Genomic DNA, 15,539 nt, shown 5'->3' with positions numbered 1-15,539 from the left:
TTCCTAGCTTAGGGATAGGGAGGGAAAGTCTTACATAGAAATAAGGCACGTAAACGTTTTAAAGTAGGTCTGTTTCAATGTGCTGTCTCTATTTTTCTGAACAAGCAGACATGACAATTTATGACAGAGACAATAATAGGTTGGGGGGGTTATTATTATTTTTTTATTATTATAAGGTTTTGATTATCAGTGCAAGCTACATTGTTACTGTCTCCTGAAATAAAATCCTGGTTTGGCTGACTTAGTTACAAATGGTATCCAGATGATTGTCAGACAGGTCCTATTCTAAGAGTAAGTGAATTATAGATACAACCTCAAGTGCGATAAAGGCGTGAGGCCCAATGCTTGGGCCATGGGAGAATAATTCAGTGAGACTCTGAAAGGACACTGGTGCAGGTAGGCTAGTAACAGCAAACTTTATCAAAGCAGTTGTTAATTATTACAAAGTTGTGTTCCCACGGATGCAGTCCTTTTCGCCCCACATCACATGTGTTCTGTGCTTCCTGAAGCATATTCTTGCCATTAAGATGGTAAGCTCTTTAGGCTAGAGGTGGTATTTTTGCGTTCTACTTCTTCCAGCACAATGAACCTTCAGGCAGTACTGAATACAAACAGTAATAAAAACTGTATTAAATGTGTCAAGCAGTGTTCTATCCTGTATAAAATATACTACGTGGCTTAAAACTTGTCTCCATGACTGTTCTTGTGAGTTGTCTTTGCGCAATCGATCATCTAGTCAGGAGAAGAGGGGTTGATAAGTCAGTCAAAGTGTATTTGTTTTTTAATTCAGGCTACTTGAGAATGATGTATAAATGTAATTACTTTTCTGTTATGTTCTCAGCAGTGTTTTAAAAGTTTCTAAATGAAATGTTGTCAGTAGGGGAAGAAGTGTTGATTGGAGTGTTAACTCATAACAGTTCTCCAGCACATATTTTAAAAAAGATGATAACTTCTGAAGAAAGAAGAATATTAATACATGTTTCAGTATCTGATGATTTTCAATTTTCCCAGATATCAATGAGTGCCAGTTACAGGGAGTATGTCCTAATGGTGAGTGCTTGAATACCATGGGCAGCTACAGATGTACCTGCAAAATGGGATTTGTGCCAGATCCTACCCTCTCAAGATGCATACGTAAGTAATTGTGCTAACCAAAGTTCCAAAATAGATACTTGGTTGCACTTTAGATGAGGATTTATTTGACTAGCCCCAACTCTTCTGAGCTGTCCCTGGCTTTTTTGCTGTCCCTGCTTTTTTGCTGTCCCTGCCTCCTTGGCTTATTCACTTTATTTAGTCACTCTCAGTGCTCATGCCTCTCTTTTCTGTCTCTTTGTCCTGGAAGCCTTGGTCTCCACCAATGGCTATCCAGGATCCTTGCCATCTTTTCCTGGTTTTCTTGTCACAAAACCTCCAGGGCCACACCCAGCCTCCTCATCGGCTCAGTCTTTCTCACCAGCCTGGAGTTCTCATTCCCACAAATTTTTTTTCCCCTCTTTGCTAGCTCCTTAGCCAAAACCATCTTTGTGTCCTTCTCTCCCCTTATTCCACCTCTTCAGCTTTGACCTGGGTAGTTTCCATTACTAAACATTCAGCCCAGGATGATCTTTGGCACATTTTCCTTCTGATTAAGAAGGATTAAAAATTAAGAAAGAATTAGGAGAAAGAAAAAGTTGTGAACAGCATGAATGCAAATATTTTCCTCTGTTAATCGGCTTTTACTTTGTTTGAGAGTGGCTACCTCTGCAAGAAGAAGAGAAGACACAGAGAACAACTGAATCTCTCACTTTAATTTTTTTGTGAAGAATATTTACAAGTGAAAAATACCTCCTTTCCTAAGCTCCTTATATGAGCTGTCTTTAGATTTATAAAATATAGTCTAGAGCCATAGGTGAATTCCTTCATTTTTTCAGTAAAATTATCTTATGCTACTAGTTAGTGACACTCAATTACCAATAAAGTTTTTCAGCATTTTGAAGAATTTCTTACCACTTTTCAGTTTAATACGAGAAAAAATGAGTTGGTTTTCATTTTTACTTTTACATGTCGTGTTGAAAATCAGATAGTCTTTGTATTTTTTGAGTTAAGTGAACATATTACCCGGAACTGTTAACTGTATGTTAATGTGGATGCATAAATTAAAAAGCTGGATGGATCTTAGCTTCTTGTCACCTCATGGCTTATGGCCTTTGGCTCTTCCCCATTAAAACTAAGCATAACAAACTGTAAATGTATAATTGTTTCTTTTATTAAAAAAGGGTCATGCATGATACTTAATCCTCTTGCAGTCTTGCTTGTATAGGCTGCTTACAGCTGAATGTTCCAGTGGCTATGTAGCTTGACACGGCTGTATGTTGCTGGCGATTGACCTTAGTCCTCAGCAGTTGGACTTGTGTACAAGTGAGAGAGCTGATTCTGACTCTTTATTGTGGCAGCATGGCAACTGCTGGTTTGGAAATTATTTTTTTTTCTTTAAAATACGTTTTATCCTTTGTCTCGGTTATGTTGGAATTCAGGAGTGTTTTGTGCAAAATAAGAATTTTCTTTTATGTTGTTATGGCTTGAGAGAGGTGTTTGAAATAAAACTTCTGCAGATGGTAATATTAATTCATTTAACTGGTGTTGGAAATCTAGTGGTGTTTCTCTGTTTTGCTTTTCATGTGAACAGTACCATCCTCTCTTCTGCTTTCATTACAGCTGATAATCCTATAGTTGCTGAAGAGAAAGGACCCTGCTACCGGTTTGTTAGTGCAGGAAAGCAATGCATGCATCCTCTCTCTGTTCAGCTCAGCAAGCAGCTTTGCTGTTGCAGTGTTGGCAAAGCCTGGGGCCCGCACTGCGAGAAGTGTCCGCTTCCAGGAACAGGTAAGAACTACCCATTAAAAATACAAGCTCTTGCCCCCACCCTGCGTTTGTTGTGCATGCTTTAAAAAAAAAAATAAAAATCCAAGAATTATTTTAAACAAGAAGTGTCCATCAGTAAATTATGACAATTCTCTACATGATATTAGAATAATCACATATATAGCAGTTTTGTTCATAGGGATTTGTGATTAAAACAAAGGAATTATCTTTGATATGTTGTGATAGAATTCCAGATTAACAATATTTGGATCTCAAAATATGTCCTTGAACTTTGATTCTCCATCACAGGAAAATAAATTTATTGTACATTATATTCTGACTATAGTTACAAGCACTTTAATCCAAAATCTAATGAATACTTTTAAGTTGTTAAAGGCATCGGTGAAAAGATGGCAGCTTTTGAGGATTATGTTACAGAACGGCATGTGTTGTAGTTTACGATACAGTTAGTGGGATATGTATAGGAGTATCTGCTTTCTAACCTTCCTTCATGTTATACCATCCATTTTGAGGAACATGCTAAGTATGGTCTTGCCTTCTTAACAATAAACCGATAGTTAAACATTTCATGCCACCCTTCACTTAATCCCTTACTTGATACATAAAGCTCACTTGTATTGTCAGTGTTAACTTGGAGTCCTGCTGGTTTTTAAATGTATAAGGACTTGGAAAATACCGGCTTGGTTGGTCACCACCCTCATTTAGGCTGCTCACAGATTAAGATAACACATATTATAGAAACTGATCACTGCTTTCGAGTACCTTCTATTCCTCGATTTTGCTTAAAACTTAAATGACCGAAGTTGGAGTCTTTAGTCAACATCAATTGAAGATTATTTTTTATCCAAATGTCTGCTCAAATTCATCTTTTTTTAAAGCATCATTGCTTATTGTAATATGCATGATGTCCAGCCTGCTATTTTAGCACAGATACTTGTAATAGTAATCCCCTGTTCCTACTGAAGTCGCTGCTGCAGATGTCACTGTTACAACTTAGGTTTTGTATTTCTCTTGGAGTATTTTATAAAGATTCAGATTTTCAAAACGAGCTAGCTGCTTTGGGAAATGCACAGCTAGCATCAGAGACATGTTGAGAGCAGCACATTCGCTACTTTTTTAAGTTGAGCTTACAGAAATGGAAGTGACCAACATTTTTTAGCATTTCAATTGATTTTTAAAACCATTGCTTCCTACATGACCATTGGGTTGCTACATCACCAATTAGGATTTTAAGAGTCTAGTTCACTTTCAGATAAATAATATTTCTATGGGTTTTTAATGGAAAAATACCTTATTCTCATCAGATGACTCGCAATTTAAATGCATATGTTTTACATCTATGAGAATATTGCATGAGGCCTTATGCCCAATTGTGTGTATTCTGGAGCAGAGAATATATCTTTCTGTTGCCTGCTCTCTAGTCATAAAAAAAAAAAAATCATTGAATATTATGTAGAATTGGTTATTTTAGTGATTTTTTTTTTTTTGGTTAATGAAAAGACTTCAGAGAGAAAATCTGTGGGTAGAAAATTCTGATGAGCTGTGTGGGAAACACTTTTCCCATTTCATGACAACTTTCATGATTTAAAAACATGTTCCTTTCTATAACAGGTTAAATTCATAATCTTTCAGAGTTTTCTATGAAAAATGTGTGAAAGTGGGATACTCCAGAATGGGGTAATGTATTAACTGCAGCATCCCATGTTAATTTAAGAGTCGTTGAATTAAAAAGTCATGGTCTCAATCTCTGATAGCTTTTAAAATATTTATACAAAGTAGACCCACTCCAAAAGAGAGACTGAGAGGCCAGCTTTTATACCCAGGTGTTGAGAGCACTCATTAGAGCTCTCGTAGAATAAGGCTTACATTTCTATTCTGTATTTGAGAGAATATGACCTGAAACAAGATTTCCTACATCCTGAGTATGTATCTGAAGGGACAGGCGTCAAACTTTCTGTCTTCCTCCTTTGACCAGAATTCCCACCCTCAGTTGGGTGTTTTTGTGGCAAGTTTTGATACTGATATTTCCCAACAAAACATATTTGATCATTCTGAATCCACTCAATTTAATCAATTTGATCCTTCGTCTTTTGTGTTACCATCAAAACCATTGTATTATCATCAAAACGCAGTATGCAATTAATGCATATTACAATTTAATATATAATTTAATGAATTCACCTGTGGAGCACCTATAGCTAGTATTTTGTGTTTTTATTTTAGATGCTAATTCATTTTAAAACCCTGATGTGTACAAAGCAGAATTTGTGAACTTCCCAGTGCCCCACTCCGCACATCTCTTAAGAAGCTGTTAAGAAATCCCGTCAGGCACATGGGAGACTAAATCCTTGATGTTTCATCCCAATGTAACTTTACCTAGAGCAGTGAGGACAATGAAGCACTGCCCTCTCAAGACTCCTGAAGGTCTCCCTGTCCCTGACAGCACAGCTATTATCTTTGATGAGGAGGAAGGCTGGCCTGTATTTCTTTGTCATCCTAGTCTTCCACTAGGACTGCAAAACCTGATGCTCATGTAGAGCAGCTGCAGAGATCAGAGCAGGTGCTGCTGCCTGACTTTCATTACATTTTTCTGTAGCAGCTTTATAAATGAGATTATTTCCCCCCTCTTCCAGTGGTGATTTGGCTTTTTATGATCCCCATCTTGTTTTTATCCAGCCCACTGAGGTCAGTGGAAAGACTTATTCAGTTCAGTGGAATTTGGATCAGGGCTGGTATGAGACTCTGATGTAGTCAAATGGGATCCTGTGAATGAACGTTGTTACTGGTTGATATTCTTCTGCTCCTCTAGTACAGGAGTGGTGAGCTTTATTCCTTTGGTTTCTGCAAAAAGAGAATGATAGAAATAGTGATTTCATTCCTTATGCAATGTAGATGATGATGATAATTTGCATATTTAAATTTGTACTTAGAAAGGATACACTGTTTGAAGAGGATTAACACAAAAAATTATCTTGATATAATGATAGATTAAACATAACTGAAGAAAGATGGTAAACTGGAGTGGAAACCTCCCGGGAATAACGGCCAGAACATGCTTTTGGAAGAATGCTCAGTCATATTAGCATGCAATGCATAGCTTGTCTTTAAGTAGTTTTTTGTAAAAATGTATATACAATATAAGATTAAATTATTAGTGGTAGTCATTATATTTTCCACTATGTCAACATATTGCACTTTTAGACTCCTAAAAGGAATATTTTCCCATCCCAAATCTAGCTGCTTTTAAGGAAATCTGCCCTGGTGGAATGGGTTATACGGTTTCTGGCCCTCACAGAAACAAGCTATATCATCACCCTGCAGTTAGAGTACAGCCACCTGTCATTGGCAAGACCCCGATTACTCAACCTGTTGCTAAAGGTACTTCTCCTCCACCTCTCCCAGCAAAGGAAGAGCCAGTGGAGGCACTGACCTTCTCACAGAAAAGTGAGACTGAGATGGCTGTACAAGAAGGTGAGAGTGGAAAAATTTAGTCTTTCTATATTTCTGTGCATGTGTCTTCAATAGTATGTTTCTTTGTGGAGTGGCTGGGTACGGTGCAGGACAGAGAGGCACCACTTCCCGCAGCAGAGTGTTCCAGGTCATGGAGTGTGTTGTGTTACATGATTTACTTCGGAAATTTTATGTATAGCTTCTACTAGATGCTGAGAACACCATGGAGAGAGGGAGAGACTGCTTTAATCTCATTCATTTTTATGATAAGAAATAGTCAATGCTTGTTGTAAGACTTTTATAAAGATATTTATAATCTCTAACATATACAAAGGACTCAACTCAGGCTTTGATTTACTAGTCTTTGGGGTGACAGAAGCTAAGGGATTTTCTTCATCTTCCTTCTGTACACTCCTGTAGATTAGCACCACCTGACGTGGGCCAGCATCCCCTTCATGTGCTCTGCTGTGCGCTCCCTCGGCAGGACCATGTTGGATCAGCCCCTCTCTGCTGGGCTCTTGTTAGTCATTAGTTGACTCCTCTAAGATATTTTTCTCAGATTTTGTTTTCCTGAAGCTCCTCTAAGAACTTGTAGCAGCCAAAATTGTCCTGAGTCTAAAACAAATGCAGAAACAAGGACATACAGAAAGCGGCACTATTATAAATACATTGCCAGCAAACTTGGCATGAACTAACTGCAGACAAGACGCACATTGCTGAAGAACCCTCTCATGATATTGAGTATTTAATAGGTTATTTCCAAATAGCAGTTATGTATCTCTATGTCAGACCATTATTAGAAAGAGTTTCAGTCAGCTGACTTCGCAAAATTCTGTGCAACATGGGTTACTTTCCAGTTAAAAATACTGCTCCAGTTTTGCTTTCAAAAAGAAAACGGAGCTAAACTGAATCTGAAGAGAAAAACAAGTCATTCAAGTATACTTACAGACTCTGCTGGATTATAAAATCTCACATAAACCTCTGGGCTTTTCTGTGTTACAAAGTGGAAGAAAGTGGTGGGTTGTTTGTTAAAATATTACTTCAGTAGTTAGAAAGATTACCACATTCTCGTAAATCTTAAAACACAGACAATCTGGAGAATAAAAGGAATTATTTTTTTTAAATAAAAAGCTTTTAAAAATATGCTTACTGTAAGTCCGTAATGACATGTATACATGTTTGAATTTTGTATTCCATTTTTGGGTATGTTTGCATTTGGAATTTTTGAGATATTATAAGAAGTTCTCCCAGTTCTGATAATCGTCATTCCCCCTAATACTGAAGAAACCAGGGCAAGAAGAGTACTTTTTTTAAAAAAAAAAAAAAAAATCTATCCTGTCGAAAATGTTGATTGTGAGAAGAAAATTAGTTTTTTACAGAAGCATGTAGATTTTCATCAGTAAAAGACTAATTCAAAAAAGGCAAACTGCAATGGAAAAGAAAAACTTCTATGAATTTTCTATCTCTCCTTCACAGGAAAAAGTCACTTTTGTGGAGGGGAAAAAAAAACAAACAAAACACCACTTTTGCTTGCTGAAAGAAAAGAGAAATTTCAAAACTTGATTCTTTTTTTTTAAGCAATGTATTCTTGCATATCTGTTAATCGCTAGTTGTGTATCATCACGATATTAATTTACCTTTAAAATAATTACAGATGTTGATATTCCTTGGAAGGAATTAAAGAAGTTTAATCAGTGAGTTAATAAACTGGGAGTTTCTTGGATTATTTCTAAGGAAACAGTTAAACAATTGAGAAATCTATAAGGCAGCTAAATACTGAGTAAATAATTATAAGCATTGGTCAGTGTGTAGAATCTTATTCTGGTTTCAGGTTAGTTTTTGTGCTTGCTTCAGGATCTTTACTTCAAGTTTGCACCATTTTGGAATGAGGTTAGAGCCTGAAATTTTTCTACAATGGCAACAACCACTTTCCAACGTGCTAGTAGTTTAAATAGAATGTGTAAGTAAATGTTATGTGAAAACTGATTAATTTATTTTTTTTTTTCTGGTTTTAGTGGCAACTGCAGCCCCTGATCAGGTAAAACACGATGTGATTTATCTGGGAATTAGAATGCAGACCATGTGTACGAGATGTGATACAGTGTCTCTGAGAAGGATTTAGGATTTATGAGGAACAAACAACTCACTGTGGACTTACAGTGCAAACCCCAAGGCAAAAAAGAGCTCATGTTATTGTTATGTACAACAACAGGCAGGTAGCGAGGTACAGGAAAGAGATTACTTTAACCTCTCTTTAGGGCGTTGGTGGAGGGTCTAGTACTATACTCATCTGTCCCATTCTGGAGCCTGTAGTTTAAGAAGATATTGAAAAATGCAGCCAGTATGAAGGAGAGCCACAGATACTGACAGCTAGAGAAAACGAATTGGAGAGAAACAGTATGAAACTTTCAGAAGCATTTGTGACACCTGCTTAAGAGACTTGTATTAATGCCTTAGTTTCCTAGGTTTTTTAGGGTTGCTGTGTATTCAGTGGAGAAGAGCAAGTTTGTATCTGTGTTAGGTCCCCCATTCTGGTGGTTCCAGGTTCTCTATGCTGAAGATAATGGGATTTGTTAGGAATAACTGCAGCTGTACCTCATTTCCTTTTTCTAAAGACTTGCAAGCATCTAACACTTTCATGAAAATAAGATCATCACTGCAATATCTAAGAGAGAACCTTTCACAGTGGTCAAAGACTTAGAGACATATATGATTGTATACTTTTGTGTGATGTTGAACTGCAATTAAATACTCTCCGTAAGCGATTAAAGACCAGAGGATGGGAGAACTATGAAGGGATAAAGCCAAGGGACAAAGAAGCTCAATGAAATGGCTGCTTCAAATAAAATCAATGTTAAATTGTATGCCATTGTTCAAACATAGTATTCGGTGTTCTTTCGGACTTAAATTGGTGGTAATTAATGATCTGCTATCAAAAGCCGCTCATATGAGAATGTTAGCAGTTTCTCAAGCCGGGAGTTTGTGGGTTGTTATGATAGCTGAATTAAGAGAATGTTTTCAGAATGTAAATTTTTGATCATTCTTTTAGGAATTGGCTTCCCTTGATCAAGAAAAGCAGCCTTATCTAGAGCCTGGGCAGCCTCAGCTTTCTCCTGGAATTTCAACAATTAACCTGCATCCACAGTTTCCAGGTAATGTGTTTTGACTTGTCTGTTAGTATGAGAGAATGCTTACAATTCTTCAAAGAATGGGAAGGTAGCAATTGTAACAGAGGTTAATGAAAAATTGATTGCAGTTTCACCAGCAATTTTTCCAATAGGAAAAAAAAAATCATGGAAGCTGAAGTGGGAAGAATTAAGAGGTTGGCATTGGCTAGGTGACTTGTTAGGAGGCAAAGACATATCTTAGGCAAAAGTGATATTCTGAGTTACGTACATGAGACTTTTAATGTCAGCAGAGTTTAGGCCTTGTACCCCTTTCAACAGGAGACTTTAATTTGATGTCTCCTTGAGGATTTACGCATAACTTCTGCTGCAAATGTTTTACTGTTGTGCTTGCTTTCTTTAGCACCTTAGTTGTTTTCACAAGCAGTAGAAAGATGGAAAACCCAATTATACAATTTTTTTTCTGCTCCAAATCTAAGCAGAATAAACTAACAAAAAGCTCCATGGTGTCTGGCTCATTCAGTATCATGTGTGAATTCTTTAAGGGGTTTTTTTTTTTTTTGAATGCTTTAAGGATTGGGGTTTTTTTTGGATGTGATTGATTTCCATTCCATGTCACACAGTAGTGATTGAGAAAACATCTCCTCCTCTGCCTGTTGAAGTTGCTCCTGAAGTCTCCACTTCGAGTGCAAGTCAAGTAATTGCACCTACTCAAGTTACAGGTATTGTACTTCCTTTTTAGAACTAAAATAAATTAAGAAATGACTGTGAGTTCCTGACACTATAACTTGTTCCATGCTGCTTCTGAATTGTAACAGCGAAGAGAATGTAGCTGTAGAAAGGAAAGGAATACTCTGGGGAGAGATAGAAAGTGCAGAACAACACAGCAATGAGGGTACTGTCAGCAGAGCCAGGACTCGGCCCTGCCAGGATGTACCTGCCATTTTTGTGCCCACAAATAAATGTTAGAAGGAGAAGTTAATAATTCCAGCTCAGATTACATGATCTGCAACCAAAGTCCAGAACTGAAGACTTCTTGGATACAAATCATGTCTTTAGACAGTCTGCACATGTGTTCATGAAGTATATGTGATCATGTTCTTTGAGACTTTGTGGGATGTAGATCAGCATGTTCTACAAAAAGCAGATGAGGAGTTACTGTAAGATCTGTTTTGAAATGTTCTTTTGATGTTTGTGCTTCTTCCTTTTTTGATATATTAAAGTTGCCTTTTTCTACATCTATGTGTCAAGAAGTGAAAATAACAGAAATGCAAGTAAAGCTCCTGTCATAGCTGAAACTTGTCTAAGTGATGCCTGTGTCCAAAAGGCACGAATATCTCCCTTGCTGTAAATTTGAAAACAAAAAGATGAATGTACTATGTGTGTATACATGAGAGCATTACAATGTCACATTGGCTAGTCTCTCAGAATTAACACAGGCTTTGAAGTAATTGCAATATCCAGGTAAATATTTTAAGATGCAGTATTGTATATGGTAGTGATATCTAGGCCTACTAAGAGGTTTGCCAGTTTGCAGTCACAGGGAGAAATTGCACATGCTGTCATAAAAGTTTGACTCTTCAAAGATGGCCTCCCTTCATTCAGGAATGGGGTTTTGAGTTGCATGCAACATGCACGAGGTCTAAATCGCCCAGTTGTTTGAAGTACAGTAGTTCTGTCAGCAGTTAAATCCTCTTGAATCTACTATAAGAGTAGAGAAAGTATCCTGTCCTTCTGTATCCTGTAAGCATTCAGCAGCCTCCTTCAGTTACCTATAATTACAGTTCGTCAGTCCCATGTGAAAGTTCTACTAATGGTGATTGTCAAACCAGAATCTAGAAGTTAGTTCTCCTGTGACTATGCCCCTTCTGCCAACCAGCTCCCTTACAGGGGGAGGAAGTTACCCTGCTGGGAACTTACATCGGTTAGAAAAAAAATGGTAGTTTTCCATTTTCTGCTGGTTTTTCTTTCCTCAGCAAAAGCAGTAGAACTAGAAATTGCTGTGTGCTATAAACAAATAAATCAATCTGTTATTCAGATATTTAAAAGGTAGTAAAGTACAAGTGAAGTAAGATTTGTAGGACAAAATCCTAAGTTGGATTTAAAAAACTGAATGCGGTTAGAGTTGAGAAGTTTTTGAGTGCCTTAATTCTGTACTTTAAGATCTAGTTAAATTTAAATGTAACCTATTTCTAAATAGTCTGGATAAATCATAGAATCGTTTGGGTTGGAAAGGACCTTTAAGATCATCGAGTCCAACCATAAACCTGGCATAGCCAAGCCCACCACTAAACCATGTCTCTGAGCACCACATCTACATGCCTTTTAAATGCTTCCAGGGATGGAGACTCCACCGCTTCTCTGGGCAGCCTGATGATTCTTCTTTACATTGTGATTCCATGCTTCTGTATAACCTTAGTTTAAATTGCAGCTAAACACAGTCGTTGGTATTCTTTGCAGTAACACATATACTTTGAGAATTTCTAAAAGTACTGTAAGGGTTTAGCATCCAATGCTGCCCATATCTGAATCTCCTTATCTTACAAAGTACATCCAAGCCATTAACAGATTGGTATTCTGTAAAAATAATCAGAAACTCACTACAGTTATTTTCTTAACCTTTGCTGCAAAGGTTAAATCGTATACATTTTTATTTTACATTATCTTCGCTTTACTGTATTTTTTATGTACCCGTTTATAGATCTTGGATGGGACATGACAATGTCACTAGGAAGAGCCTAAATGGTTTCTAAATTCTTCCAGATATCCATTACAGAAACTCAGGATTTACAAACTTGATTTACAGTTGTTTTCAGGCCTGATCTTTCTACTTGGAAATTGAATATTGTGCGCTTACTGAACTACGTGGGAGAGTTTAACATTAAACTTTTTTTTGTTTGCTTAGAAATCAATGAATGTACAGTTAATCCTGATATCTGTGGAGCAGGACACTGTGTTAATTTGCCTGTGGGATACACGTGCATCTGCTACGAGGGGTACGAACTTAACGATCAGCAGACAAAGTGCTCTGGTATGAATGGACGCTTTCAAAAATCTGAAATAACCATGTTATGAAATGCTTGAAATGTAGTCTGGTCAGAGGAAATATGCTACAGAGCAGTCAGGAGTTGCTTCCTCTACTGAATGCCTCCAAACTATGCAGAAACTAGTTTCTGTATGTCAAACAAAATTTGCAAGCTGTTCACTGATACACCCTTTCAGCCGCACAGAACTGAATGTGAATTTAATTAAATTGAATGAAAGCCTTTCCCATTGTGAGATGAGAGAAAAAGTGATTAGATAGACCATCTCTTCACAGCTTTGTATCAGGGGTCGAAAATCGCCAGACTGCTAGGAAGAAATACACTTCTGTTTGGAGAAAGAATGGCTGAATTAGTGCCTGTTTCTCAGAATGGTTTACCCAGCTACCAGCTCTGCAGCTGGACTAAATCCAGTCACTTTTTTAGACCTTTCCTTTCAACCTTCTGCTGAAAAGAGAAAATATATCGTAAACATCCCAGAAGCACATTAGGAGATCTGCAAAGCGAGGTCTCCATCCCCTCTAAGCTAGTAAGTTCTGAAACGGAGGGCTCTAATGAGCATGAGACAGAGCCTAGACTGACTCCACGTGAGCTATTTCAGATTTGGAAGCAGCTGTATCGGTATCTTTCCTTCATTCAGATTATGCTGGTTCCTCTGTAACTTGGATCAGAAAGAGTTCGTTATATCATGTTGCTGGGTTATATACTATGAACTTTTCATACTACTGCAAGTTCAGTAACGTCACACTGATACACATGCTATCAGGTGCAACTACGATATTAAAAAATAATTTACGCACATAGCCAAATGGCAACTTAAAATCCTTCTATTACATCCAAGTTGTATTAATGTTCCACGTTTGCAGCTTGTGCTCAGCTTGCACTCAATGTAGTGATTTGAATAGTAGTCATGTCACGTTCTACAGGCCAATGCAATATTCTTACAGTCTAAGCCAATAAGGGCATTTTTTTCCAACCAAAACTATTTAATGCATCTCTTTCACAGCTCTGAGGGAGAGGAAAACATGTACTTTTTCAAATAATTCGAATAATTACAAGATCACTCTTTTCAAAAGTACGGCATAGAATGCACAAAAAGAATCGCAACTAAATATGTTATTCTGTAGTCTTATGTTTCTATTTCTTTCATAGATATTAATGAGTGTAATCAGGCACCCCATCTGTGTTCCCTTGGACGCTGTGAAAATACAGAAGGAAGTTTCCTATGTATTTGCCAAGCTGGATTCATGGCCAGTGAAGATGGAACCGATTGCGTTGGTAATTACTGGTCTCCTTTATAGAAAATAAAAATAAAAAATTAATCAAGAAGCTTATCTAGAATCCCCTAAAGTCCCTTTTTTCAGCTTTTTTCCTTATTGTCATTGGTACTGGACTGATGTCTTCAAGTGTTTTTAACTGTCTCTCACCAGGTATTGTGGTGAGGAAAATATTTGAGTAGCTCCTACTACTTTTCAAAATGATGATTTGTTGAAAAGCAAGAATTTATTCAGTATCATACTTGTTTAGAAAAATTACCATTTAGTAAAAACACCTTCTCTGGTGGAAAATACAAGTATTCAAAACTCTTTCAATCACTAGCAGCAGTAACAAACCATATTTTTTAATATAACTGCAAACAGCCATGGACTTTGCAGAGCAACACAAACAACCTGAATCGGCTGTGACCTTCCTCAGGTTAGCGCTGCCTTGGGCACAATATACATGCAGTGACACACATTTTGTTTGCAACCACAGGGCTGCTCGCTGGCCTTCTTCCTACAGCCTGGTTGTTTCTAGATCTCCTTCTCTCTGCGATTACAAGCAGTGAGGTAAAGATGTAACTACTCAGAAAGAAAAGCTATGGGGCTGTGGCTTGCAAACAGCTTCAAAATTCCAAACTTACTTATGTTTAATTAAAGCATTCAGTAATTTCATGGTGAAGCAAAGTTTCTCTTAACTTCTCTTTTTCATCTGCAGATTTTGATGAATGTTCAAGACCTCATACTTGCGGGGAAGGCTTTTGTATAAATACCGTTGGCTCATATAGATGTGAATATTGTGACAGTGGATACCAAATGAACAGGAGAGGTGAATGTGAAGGTAGGTTTGTACTCTTCCCCAGTGGTAATACAGTAACAGTTGCCAAACCAAACAACTGCAATAGGATGAGCCATTTGCTCGCATTGACTGCTGTTTCTGATCTCAGTGGAAAACTTTACATCTATTTCTTTATTTTTCAAGAAATCTGGTCATTAGATGGAAATATTAAAATAACTCAACACAGATTTTTTTCATGTTTAACTTAATATTTTTCTACCTGGTACATTTCTTTTAATTCCTTTCAATCTCCGTTTGATATTTGATTTCAGATGGAATGTTTTGGCACAGTGGTTTTATATCTATTTGTGTTCAGAGTTCCTTTTCCCCATCCCACTCTGTGCTTATTTCCATGGGTAATTTCTCTAACTTAATCTTACTGCTGGATTTCTCTCACAGCTACTAATTTGCCTTCAGATCATTTAACTTCCCCCTGTACACCAGCTGAAAATGACAGAATGTTCAAAAGGACGTTGCTTGTTTTATCTACAGTATGTCCTAGGTGATGAAGTGAAGTTACCATTTATTTGTATCACAAAACCAATGCCAAATGTTACCGCTATTTGGAATGATTAACATTGCCTGCTGTTCAAGGGAGGCTTAGCAACTACGGCTTGAGCTGCAAAGGGAGAATTCTCAGAGGGTGCAATCTTAAACAAGAAACCTTTTTGAGTACTCTCCAATCTTTTCAGTTATGTTGATGTCTGGAACTGCAGTTCAATTCCTTTTATTTAGATTTAAGACACTGCGAAGGAGTTTCCCCACTATGGACGGAACCATCTCAGGACAGCTATTTTAACAGCTCTTGCCATGGAATCTCTTAACTTTGTTGTTAGTCCTTCCCTGCATACTTTACCAAGTTTCTATTTCCCAAAAAAAAAAAAAAAACCTGTCATTTTTCCTATATTATAGCAGGTAGTAAATGATAAGTTGACTCTTTTTTTATTTGGAAATATATATCTCG

General features: G+C 37.3%; 1 protein-coding gene across 1 annotated transcript in view; it reads left to right on the top strand.

The window, feature by feature from the left end:
* LOC104158377 (latent-transforming growth factor beta-binding protein 1-like) overlaps positions 1-14,578 on the top strand; it is a gene marked incomplete at both ends in the record, with an annotated part of 49,024 nt that extends 34,446 nt beyond the window's left edge. The window contains 9 exons of the mRNA XM_009696006.1: positions 1,012-1,134; positions 2,695-2,862; positions 6,100-6,333; positions 8,328-8,350; positions 9,362-9,464; positions 10,061-10,159; positions 12,343-12,468; positions 13,631-13,756; positions 14,456-14,578. Coding sequence (XP_009694308.1) covers positions 1,012-1,134; positions 2,695-2,862; positions 6,100-6,333; positions 8,328-8,350; positions 9,362-9,464; positions 10,061-10,159; positions 12,343-12,468; positions 13,631-13,756; positions 14,456-14,578 — 1,125 coding nt within the window. The remainder of the gene's footprint in view (positions 1-1,011; positions 1,135-2,694; positions 2,863-6,099; positions 6,334-8,327; positions 8,351-9,361; positions 9,465-10,060; positions 10,160-12,342; positions 12,469-13,630; positions 13,757-14,455) is intronic.
* Positions 14,579-15,539: the final 961 nt, after the last annotated feature.

Source organism: Cariama cristata, unplaced genomic scaffold (assembly GCF_000690535.1).
Source record: "Cariama cristata isolate BGI_N322 unplaced genomic scaffold, ASM69053v1 scaffold12302, whole genome shotgun sequence".
NCBI lineage: Eukaryota > Metazoa > Chordata > Aves > Cariamiformes > Cariamidae > Cariama > Cariama cristata.
Note: the sequence above shows the minus strand (reverse complement) of the source record. Positions and strands in the feature narration are given on the sequence as shown.